At 34.6% G+C, this 12,432-nt stretch overlaps 1 protein-coding gene across 1 annotated transcript in view; it reads left to right on the top strand.

The window, feature by feature from the left end:
* LOC111149113 (gamma-aminobutyric acid type A receptor alpha2 subunit) overlaps positions 1 to 12,432 on the top strand; it is a 121,110-nt gene that overhangs the window by 61,049 nt on the left and 47,629 nt on the right. Inside the window, exons 5-6 of the mRNA XM_022506033.1 lie at positions 8,950 to 9,170; positions 11,812 to 11,894. Of these exons, the coding sequence (XP_022361741.1) occupies positions 8,950 to 9,170; positions 11,812 to 11,894 (304 nt within the window). The remainder of the gene's footprint in view (positions 1 to 8,949; positions 9,171 to 11,811; positions 11,895 to 12,432) is intronic.

Below are 12,432 nucleotides of genomic sequence, written 5' to 3' on the forward strand. Positions count from 1 at the left end.
AAAGGATCTTGGCGGGGGGGGTGGGGTGGGGGGGTGGGGAGTGGGATGAGGATCTCATGAAGAGATGAGGCTAGAAAGAAACACAGAGCCAGATCACAAAGGCCTTATGGCCAATTGCCCAAAAAAGAAAGCTGCAAAACCATCTCCAAATGAAACTTTAAAACACAGTAGGTCTCTTTTACCAGAGGACTGATTAATGGCATAGCTGATTTGATAAGTGTCAACATTCTTTAAAATGTAGCCACTGTACAGACTAAAAGACTACTGTGGTTAGTTTAATATAGTTACACAAAAACACAAATGCAAACATTATACACTTCACACTGTTAAATTTAAGGATTAAGGTATTGCGTGCAGGTGACTGCCATAAGATATCTGAGAGCTTATCTACCATATGCCTCTGCTGATGCCTTTCTTTTTAGGGGAATTAGAGTTCTTGTTGCCCAGAATCCTTGTTACTACATTTAATTTCTAATGATGCCTTTCATTCATTCATTCATTGACTAATTGTTGTTAATTTCCGGTGTCCGGGCAGTTTGTTAGATGCTGGTGTTACAGTGTTGAAGAAGGTGATCGCAGTCCTTCTTAGTGTGGAATGAAAGTTGGCCAAATGTAGGGACTGGCAGGGAAGAGCCTCTGTAGCAGAGATCAGTGAGTTTCGGGACTTGGTTGGAACAGGACACATCAGAGGCCCTGAAGTATCAGTATTGCTCCAGGCAGAGTGGAGTGGGAGGGTGGGTACTGCCAAACACCAGACTAGAGAGGAAAGGGAGGGAGAGATCATGCTGGGACTTGGACACTGCAAGAAAGTGTTTGGACTTCACCCCAAGGGCTTTAGAAATTTCAACTGATCAAATTCAATAACACTTCATTTTTGGATCTCCCTCCCCACCCCCAACATCATGACAATATCTTGAGTGCATCTGTAGCTTTCTGTTCACTTTCAAATATCAAAGAGTCCAGTGCAGGCCAATTGAAACATCAGTCTTTGATGCTGGTTGGATCTTCCCTCCTTTTCACAGCCATGTTCACAGCTAAGAGATGTGCAGTGGGCAAAAGGCTATAATCTGCTCTTCCTCTTCTCTTTTTGGGTCTGCCAGAGTTGAGGCAAGAGAAAGGGAGATGATAAAAATGTAGGAAAATATATTTTTACTTAGCTTGTTCTGTTGGTGGTTCCCTCTTGGCAGTTGGTGCCATTTGTATAGCCGGCAAAGGCAGGCTTTCTCATGGGGCACATTCATGATATCTTCTGAGTGACCTCTTTATTGCCCAAACACCAAAAACTCAGGTGGCTTATTCCTTAATGGACTTTGTGTGGTTCAGCCTGTGCTATTGGCACTTTATTTCATGACCTTTTGCTGCTGGGTGTCCCTCACTTGTCCCACTGCCCTGTTGTTGAGTATGGGGAATGGGGGAAAATATATATTTTGAAGGTGATTTATATCAAGCTTCCTTCCTTAATGTCCAAACTGTTTCCAAGAACTTTGACCATATTATCCGCTTTGTCCTTATAAGAAGTCGATTTTATTATTATCACCATTTTATAGATAAGTCATCTGGAATAGTGAGATTAAAAGACCTGCTCAAGGTCAAGTACCCTAATCAACCCAACCACAGAGCCTAAGTTCTTAACATCTATTTTAAATTACTTGATTTATTAGTTTTGTTATCTTTTAATCTAATGTTTAAGTCAGTTTTCAATGTGGGAAGAAGACTTCGACAGAGATTCTAAAACTCCATTCTCAACTTTGCAACTAAATTCTCCCTGTAACCTTCCACAATCCATGACTAACATCTATTAACTGGTCTATAAAAGATGGAAATTTCACTCTGATGTCCTGCCTTCAAGGATTGTTTTTATGTATGATGTAACAAAAAGGGAATGGTGTTAGGAAGCACACTTGAATTCAAAGCTTGGCATTCTCTCTCTCTCTTTAAATGGGTATGGTTTCTGAGGTATTTTCCACCTGTGAAATTAGGATATTCTTCATATTTTAATACAGTTATTGTGAAGTTTAAAAATTCTATTAAAGCAAAATGCACTTAACTATTATAACTATTCATCATTTTGAATATTTTATTAGATATATTTTAATAATCTACTCTCAGATTCTGAAACTGTAGTATCAGTTTTTAATTTGTTTGTGAAACTCGCCCAGCCCCCAGTTCCAAAGAGAAAACCTGGACGCCTTACCTGCACCGTGGTCAGAGATTGCAGCAGCTGTGGTGTTCTGAGTCTGTTTGTGTGAGCTTCTTTGCATAATAAGGTTTTATGATCTTGTATTAACTGGATTGACTGGCACACTGCTGCTCTGTTCTAAAGCTTCTCCATTTTTTTTTTTTTTTGCAATTTTTGCAATGCTAATACTGGGCTACATGTACTTTTCATACCCTTTTGAGTACCAACTGGAAGTGTTTGAGCTTAACCATTCTTATATATTCCAAGGGTGTTATTTCTTTAATAGCTACATACCTGCTTCATGAACCACATTTTTCTTTGTTATAGAAGAAATACACTGGTTGGCATTTACTCAGAGGAGACTAGCCTTTTTTTAGCAAAAAGGGTAAAATGAAATAAATTTTGGTACTTTAAAACATGCTCAGTAAATCAAAGTAAATAAGAAATCACCCCCAGAGCAGTCTTGTAACTTGGTTATGTTTCAGTGAGTAGATAGAATTCTTCAGAAATTGGCTACATGCATTGACTTATAATTAATGTAATCAGGCACAAAAAATACTCTGCCTTCACTAAGTTAATGTGTCTTTGAAATCATCCTTGTTTTGCAGTACCAAATACGGAAATAATACTTATTGGTAGTTAAAACATTGGACTGGAAGTTGTATCCTTGTGTGGGTTTTGCCTCTACCAAGCTTGGAGACAGGAAACTGATGCGATTTAGCTATAACCCCAGCTATAAAAAGGAGAATTTGGATAAGTTTCCGTTAAAGAATTTTTCAAATCTTGAAGCATGTGGATTCTTCAACTTGTCGGTCTCACCCAACAGTCAGAGTCACGTCTCCTGAGCATAGACTGTGGCATAGCTGCATGCTAATCCATCTTTGTGATTTTTTTGGTTTCTTTCTAAATTTGCTTCTTAGTTGTTTGTATATTCCCTGAGGGATTTTGTAGTTGATCTTGTTGTTATTTATTCCTTTTAGAATCTCAATTCATGGGTCCAAGTCTTCAGTTTATATGAAGAAATTGCATTATTTTGTATTTCTGGCAACACAAATAAAGCATTGACTTACTCTATTAGTACACACTCATGGCAAACCTGAGGTTTATTTTAAGGAATCTTTCAAGAAAAGATCTTTCCAAATACTGAGAATATGCATTTTATATGCATTTAAGGAAATCAAGTGCAAATAATTTGGAAATCCTGTTATCCTTAATGGATATGCAATAAATATTATTTGACTGAAATACTCTTTATTCTGCCATTTTAATCTAGAAAACAAAACCACAAAAACTGGTGAATCAACTGTATTTATTTATTTATTTATTTACCTGTATATTTTTATTAATACATTAAAATATAAGATAAACAGTAATGCAGAAATTGGAATAATAAAAGGTAAGATGCATATCATTATTTCAGAAATAATGATACTTATTAATAAAGTAGATTTATTTTTGTTCTCACTTAAGATTGTCCTTCATGATAATATTTTAGCAATTCATCTGTTTAACTGTATTATTTTAAAATTTTTCTTAAGTACTTTTAAATAATAACAATCAAAGATCTGATTCTAAATTTATATTTTAATATTTATTTTGGTAACTTATGGGTGAAAAAAATACATAAATTCAAATCTAAGAAATCTGTCATTGGCTATTGGTTACTGAACCATCATGCTAATTTTTAAAAAGTCATCCACCAATTCTAAGTGCTTCTCCTCATGTTCTGAGTGTTCAGTTTTTATTATGCCACAGTAACCATTATTCCAGGGTACAATATGTGCTTAAGATGAATGTCATCATTAGGAAACAGTGGTTATGAACTCATACTTTAAATAGCTCCATTGATAATTATAAATTTGCTTTGCAGATTTCTTGTAAGACTAGATTAGTTCACCATTCTTTGTGTGGCTAATGAAGACTTCATGTTAGGCATAGAACAGATACTCGTTCGCTGTTGTTGGTTCACTTGTGCTTGCGTAATGATTAGTGTTTTCTTCAATCCATGCTGTCATTTAGCAATGATCTTTTGAAGCCATTTGTCTATTTTTGTTCGTGTTAGTTAAATTAAAACTAAATTCTATAACTTGCAAATTCACTTGATTCTATATCACAAAACACTGAGAGCAAATGAAGGAGACATCACTCGACCATTCCTCAGTGGTTTACCTCTACGACCAGCATCGACTTATGGGGGCAGTGAGAGTGCCAATATCGTTCTTTATATTCTTTATTAGCAAGGCTTCAGTTACTACTTTTATTTATCTATCTATTTATTTATTTATTTATAATATTTTATTTATTTATTTGACAGAGATCACAAGTAGGCAGAGAGGCAGGCAGAGAGAGGGAAGCAGGCTCCCTGCTGAGCGGAGAGCCCGATGTGGGGCTCGATCCCAGGACCCCAGGATCATGACCTGAGCCGAAGGCAGAGGCTTTAACCCACTGAGCCACCCAGGCGCCCCTGTTTGACACTGTTTATCTCTACATGCTTCTTAAATTTTCTTTTTCCTTGGTTTGGTATTTTTCTTTCCTGCTATTTTGTGTGTGTGTGTGTGTGTGTGTGTGTGTGTGTGTGTATTTCTGCTCTTCAATGGTTCATTTTCTTTAATTTTCTAGAATTTTTTCCTCCTTATTTTCATAAGTTAATCATGACACATCTATATAAGTGATCCCTTCTATCTTCATAATTTTAACTGTCACTGCTAAAAACAATACAGCCTGGGGATATGTCCGATATGTAAGTAATCACATTAAATGTAAACGGACTGAATTTACATTATATCCAAAGATATTTTTAATAAATTGGAAATGGTATCTTCAGAACATAGTCTCTTATTGAAATCCAGCAAAATTAAACATCAATGACAAAAATATAATTAAGGAAACCAATACATTTGGAAATATAAACGTACTTCACAGTATTATGTAAAGAAAAAGAAAAGCCATAATGGGAATTAAAAATTGTCTTTGACTGAATAATACTGAAAATACTATTAATTATGCTTATTATATAACTGTAGTAACCATGACTTTGGAATTAATGCAGGGATAGATAAACAATAGCAAAGAAGAGAAATCTCAGAAACATGGACACTGGGTACATAGGTATGGGCACTATATACATCAGAGAAATGTCATTACAAATCTGTGGAGAAAGATGAATCAGTCAATAAATAGTACTAGGAAGTTGAAAACAAACAAACAAACAAACAAACAAAAAATGTTGAATTTTTTTCTCATGTAATACATAATAATTCCACAACCTAAATGTTAAAAAGCAGAACTTTCACATCTTTAGAAGAAATGTACAGGGATGTATTTATGATATTTGCATACCTTTATAATCTTTATTATAATTCTTACTGAGCAGTAAATATACTTAGTAGTATATTTAATATTTAAAATATTTATATTCAGAAAATGTAAATAATTTCTATAACTCAATAATAAAAAGACAACCCAAGAGGAAATGGAGTACATGAAATAAACAGACACTTCATAAAAAGTAGAGTGTTTAATAAATATATGAAGATATGTTAAATTTCACTAGTCAATAGAGAAATCCAATGGTAGAAGTATCAGCCATTCCACACTAACCACAATGGCTAAAATGAAATATTCTATTTATATCAAGTTGTACACAAACAAGAGAGTTCATGGGTACAGACCTCTAGGATTTCAATTTGAAAATATCTTGTTATGTTGAGGATATAAATAAAATACATTATGGTATTCCCACATGTAGGTTTACTCTACAGCAGTGGTGGACATTCTGTGGGTCATCAGCCAAATCCTATCAGTTACCTATTTTTATAAACAAAGACCTACTGGAATATAACCACTCTGACTCATTTATGTATCATCAGTGGAGACTTTGACACTACAGTAGCAAAATTGGGTGGTTGTAATACCGTACAACCTGTAAAGCCTACAGTGTTTATTAATTGGCCCTTTACGAAGAAAGTTTGCTCTGGTTTAGAGTAACTCTTAGGTCTTTGTCCTGAAAGTGTAGTATAATAATACTTGTAGCAGTATTACTTGCTATATAACAGATTGGAAGTAGAAAAAAAAAATAAGAACATAGAAAAAGGGTGAATATTGTGAAATATTCTTAAAAGATAATGCTATGTAGCAATGGAAATGAATCAAAGTACTAGATAAATTACCATGAATGAATTTCGATAATGTAGCTAAGAAAGTTAGTGTCAGGAAAGTATACACACTATATGATGCCATTTACATAAATGTTGAAAATGTGATATAGAAACACATATATTTATGTGGTAAATATTTAAGCACCTGGGGGCACCTGGGTGGCTCAGTGGGTTAAAGCCTCTGCCTTCAGCTCAGGTCATGATCTCAGGGTCCTGGGATTGAGTCCCCACATCGGGCTCTCTGCTCCGCAGGGAGCCTGCTTCCTCCTCCTCTCTCTCTCTCTGCTTGCCTCTCTGTCCACTTGTGATCTCTCTCTGTCAAATAAATAAAATCTTAAAAAAAAATATTTAAGCACCTGTATGGGAATGATAAACACCAAATCCAAGATGATTATTTCCTCGGAGAGTTAGGGGAATGTGATTGAGGAGGAATAAATGAGAGAGAAGGCTTCAATAATATTTGAGGTGGCATTTCCGCTGGTAATGGTTACAAGATGTTTACTATATTCTTTATACTCTCATATATGTCTGAAAACAAACTAAGATAATACACAAATGAAAGCCATGGTGCCTTTTGTGAAGATTTGCAAGCTTGTCTGGAGGCAGAGGAACAAACATACCATTGCAGCATGGGATCTTACAGTAATAGAACACTTTACGAGTCATGAAGATACACAGACATCTGGCTATGTATTTTCTGGGTGTTCAAAGGACTGAGAGTGTGGTTATGAGTAGTTCCTGATTCAATCAGGTAAGAAACTTGCTTTAGGTGAGAAATGGTAAGAAGTGGGGATTGTTAAAATTGCCAACAACATAATGTGAGTACCTGGGTGGAGTGGGTGGGGGAGAAAAGGCACAGATCATTCTCAGCAGGTTGACAGACATACTTAGGACACCATGAATGCTCAGAAACAGTGTTCCTGAAAACACTTTTCAAAAAGAACTCACCTGAAGCTTCCTGCTTATAAACCTTTCGTATCTCCTATAGGGTAAATCTGCAGGAAATGATTGCCTTAGCAACAGCGTCTGAAACAGATAAAACTTATAATTTTACAGAAATGGAAAATTTGAGTTTGATGTTTTATAAAAAGTTGTAAAATGCATTCAATTTTCCTGGGCAAATAAATGTCTTAGGGATTCACATTAGGCTTGGATTTGAGGGAACCATAATTGGAAAGAAACACTTGCATAAACACTTAGATAGTGAAGATTCATCTCTTAATCTAGATGTTTTTTTAAAAAAACTGAGTTATATCTATATGGAATTGAACATTTTAAAATTAGGACTAAACCACTGAGATGAGTGTCCGTTTAATCATGAAATTGTCTCCTAAGGAACAGGGACACAGCCCAGAGCCTTTGCTTACTTCCTGTTCATATATCATGACCTATGGTTGATATTTTTTCTCTTCATCCATTCAGTTTTTGAGACATCACTGGAATCATTTACTTGATTAAAGTTTGTACAAATAATTTGATATTTTCACAAGTACATGGCCTTTTTAATCTATCCTTTTTCATATGCATAATTTTGGTTGAATGAAATTGCCAGTTGCTAAGGTGATTATTTCAAACGTGATGACTGTGGCTTTGGGCTCAAAGGATAGTTTCTGAATTTCCATTCTCAAGTGTGTAATTGAGTATTTTGATGATCTATCATGTAAGTGTTTGCACAAAAACACATTGACAAAAATTTTAATATCTAATAGATTATCAGTATTAATCACAATTGTGAATTGGACCTTGTGTCTAAAATGTATACAGTCTATTCTAAAAAGTACAGAGAGAGAGAAAGAGAGAGAGGAAGGCAGGGAGCAGGGGAGTGAGAAAGAGGAGGTGAGAAAGACATACTGATTGATTAAGCAACCTCAAAGTGTTGAACAGTGGTAATATAGGAATTGACCACTAGCTCATCTATATGAATATTTAAAAATACATTTTAACCTGAGGGCATTTATTTGTAAAATATTTGTATTTTAATTATTACAATAACTTGTCTAAGTATTTTTATTACAACGGATTTTATAAAATAAACTCTATTGAAATTATCATCCACTAATACATTCTTGCTAGCAATATGGTGTCTCACCATTTTTTTTTAGGATTAAAAAAGAAATATGATATTTTATAGTTCTTTTAGCAACAGCAGATGATGACTCATACAGATTTGATAGTATGTTTAATAGTTGTTTCTTTTTTCCTGCTTTTTTTTTTGTTTTTTTTTGGCTACTGAGAGGCTGCCTGCTTACCCTTTCTTGAGATAAACTACTTAGAACAATAACCAAGACCCTGTTCCCAAGCATGCTCCCTCTCCTTTACTCATAAGTTCTAGGATGCAGGAAAGCACTTTAAGACCTTGTTTGATTGAAAGAGGCCAGGATAAAGTAGACTTAAACTTTTCTTTTCACAATATGTGGCTAATTGTATACATACACATGCTTATCTCATTGTAAGTGGCAACTTTATTGATAAATAATTTTTCAAAACTTTCTTCTCTCAGTATAGTATTCTCTCTTTTTACACTCTTTTTATTACTGTTTTTGTTGGAATTTTATGGTGACCTTATGTCTGAAACATTTATTATTTTCCAAAGAATTCTATTTTCTATTTCAGGAATATACAATTGATGTTTTCTTTCGACAAAAATGGAAAGATGAACGGTTAAAATTTAAAGGTCCTATGAACATTCTTCGACTTAACAATTTAATGGCTAGCAAAATCTGGACTCCTGATACCTTCTTTCACAATGGGAAGAAATCAGTCGCTCATAATATGACAATGCCAAATAAGCTTCTTCGAATCCAGGACGATGGGACTCTGCTGTACACAATGAGGTAAGCTTTCAGGTTTGATATATTGCATTTAAGTACTGAAAATTCATGTATTAAACAACCAACCTAGTTGTCAAGTATAAGCACAAATTGAACATTTTTTTAAAGATTTTATTTATTTATTTGACAGACAGAGATCACAAGTAGGCAGAGAGGAAGGCAGAGAGAGAGAGAGGAGGAAGCAGGCTCCCTGCTGAGCTGAGAGCCCGATGTGGGGCTGGATCCCAGGACCCTGAGATCATGACCTGAGCCAAAGGCAGAGGTTTAATGCACTGAGCCACCGAGGTACCCCACAAATTGAACATTTTTATAACAGATTATTGAGGTACCCATAGCATGCTTTGTAAATCCCTAGATATTAAAATAAGATAAAACAGGGGCACCTGAGTGACTCAGTCTGTCAAGCATGTGACTCCTGATTTCTGCTCACGTCTTGATCTCAGGGCTGTGAGATTCAACCCCATGTCTAGCTTTGTGCTGGGCATGGAGCCTGCTTAATAAGATTCTCCTTCTATCTCTCTCTTTCCCTCTGCCCCCTCCCCCAATTTATTCACATTTGTACATGCTCTCTCTCTCTCTCTAAAAAGGTAAATAAAATAAGATAAAATAGTGTTTATGAGACTGATTATCATCTGAGTGTTAAAACTTAAGCATTACCTTAACTATTAAGAATTGTTTTTGTCTATCTCTTTTTCACACTACATTTTAATTAAGTACAGCTTGAATGTCATAATTTAAAATTTCCTTTATACCATCATGTAATTTTATTTTTAGTATTTCGTCAGATATGCCATCAACATTTTAAGTGATTTTTAAGCAACTTTTTACTTAATATTTTGATCCTCCTAATAAAGTTAATCTAAAGAAAAAAAAATTTTTCAAGAGGTAGTTTTTATTTAATACTGTTTACAAATACCATAAGCATATATATTAGATTGAACAATATAAATTGCCATTTTGTAAGTCAAATAGTATCATGTAGCATAAATTTCATATGATTCAACCTTTAAAAAATTATCTAAAGAAGGGCAGCTCAGTCAGTTAAGCATCTGACTTTGGCTCAGGTCATGATCTCAGGGTCCTGGGATAAAGCCCAGTATCAAGTTCCCAGTCTGGTGGGGAGTCTGCTTGTCCCTTTCCCTTTGCCCTTCCCCCACCCATACTCTCTCTCTCTCTCTCTCTCTCTCAAGTAAATAGATAAAATCTTTTTTAAAAATTAAAGAAATACACAGTTGCTGACTCTATATTTACATATACAGTATATATTTATATTTACAGTATAGCAACTATTACATTTTAACTCTACTCATAATCTTTTAAAATAAGTTACTTATATAAGAAAGAAAACAATCACAAACCTAATAAAGTGATGTATAATCTAAAAATTAAATGCTTAATAAAGACTTTAAAACATGGGTAATTTTTATTAGCATTAAATATAGATTAGATATGTATTCTAAACATTTGATGTGTTATTATTTCATACGAAATGTTAGGTGGTAGATTTCAGTTGTGTGAGTTATTTAAAAAGCGGCAAAAATATAATCCTGATCTTTAAAGAAAAAATTCTTGAGGACTGATTACTAAATGGCCATTGCCTAAAACGGAAGTGCTAGCTATTCTTTGCCTCTCTCTCTGAATTTTATAATACAAATGCAATATCCCTGTTGGTTTTACACTTTGAATATTCCCGTGGATTAAGACAATGATGGGAAATTTTGGCTTTAAACAAAATGTTGGCAGAGAACATACAGTTTTGGAAAATATTTCTTCGTGTTCTACTTAAATAATCTCCTAGAAGTATGCGTAATAATTAAATTGTTGGCCACATTTGTTTTGCTCATCATAAGAGTCTTCTCTAAGTTCAGTTTAATACCATTTCTATCCATTTTACCTGTGTGTGAAATGGAATAATTGATGACTGTCTTTATAACAAGTTTGTTATGATTACTCTTTTTTTTTGCTGTGATTACTCTTTAATATGATCATGTAGATATAGAAAAACAATATTTATTTAACAGTACATTGCTTGTGTCCATAATTTAGCCCATAGTCTAGTTTCAACAAGGTATTTCTAAGAAGCATATCTATATATTATCTGTATCTACTTCTATATTTAAATCCATGTACCTGTATATAGTATGTGATACTCATTCACAGTTGACATATTTTGGAGGGAACTCCTATGAGCTAGTATTGAATTCTTGTATCAGTTTTGTTCTATGGTTGCTGATGACATGAGGGAGGAAAATAGCATTCTTTTCATGATAGAGAATTTTTTTTTCTTTTTTTTCCCCAGGATTTTAAATGTCATAGTGAATGTTAATGTGAAAATAGCCCTTCAAAAATGTGTATATAACTTCTTTACTTCTTAATAAAAACAAAAAAACAAAAAACTTCTTTAGTTCTTAACAAACTACAGAGTTCCAAATGTTTGTAAATAAATATTGTTATTTGAGCTCAGTTTTTATATATGCTCATGTCTTTTGAAGGATCACCTAAATAAACATTTAAATGTGAATCAGCCTAATTCAATGCTATAAAGAAAGTCCTACCTCATCCTTGATGCTGTTGAGAACAGGGAGGAGTGATTAATCTTGTCTTGTCAATTTATTTCAACAAAGAGTGAAATTTTTGCTTTTAGGCTTACAGTTCAAGCTGAATGTCCAATGCACTTGGAGGACTTTCCCATGGACGCTCATTCATGTCCTCTGAAATTTGGCAGCTGTAAGTATGGGGATGAAGGTACATGTTTTGGGCCTGTAGAATCCAGGGTGGCCAGCATCATTGCTTACCGGTATGGTTTCTTCTAATATTATGGAATGCTTAATATTTGCCCAGAAAAATATAGGAGTAAAAGACTTGCTGATTTCCCTCTAGGAACTAATTGTCCATCCCTATGGCACTCTCAAATATCATTATATTTTTTCTCTCTCTCTTTTTTTTTTTTTAAGATTTTATTTATTTATTTGACAGGGAGAGAGATCACAAGTAGGCAGAGTAGCGAGCAGAGAGACGGGAAAGCAGGCTCCCTGCTGAGCAGAGAGCCTGACGTGGGGCTCCATCCCAGGACCCTGGGACCATGACCCACGCCAAAGGCAGAGGCCTTACCCACTGAGCCACCCAGGTGCCCCATCAAATATCATTATATTTTAATCATGATGTTTAAATTATCACTTTACTGCCACTAAAGAACATCATGTGTTTTTATACATGGGAAGGTAGTCCAGGAGCTGCTTGTGAAGGTCAAGACCATGTCATTTAC

The sequence above is a fragment of the Enhydra lutris genome, unplaced genomic scaffold, assembly GCF_002288905.1.
Source record: "Enhydra lutris kenyoni isolate GAN:26980312 unplaced genomic scaffold, ASM228890v2 scaffoldscaffold21, whole genome shotgun sequence".
Classification (NCBI taxonomy): Eukaryota; Metazoa; Chordata; class Mammalia; order Carnivora; family Mustelidae; genus Enhydra; species Enhydra lutris.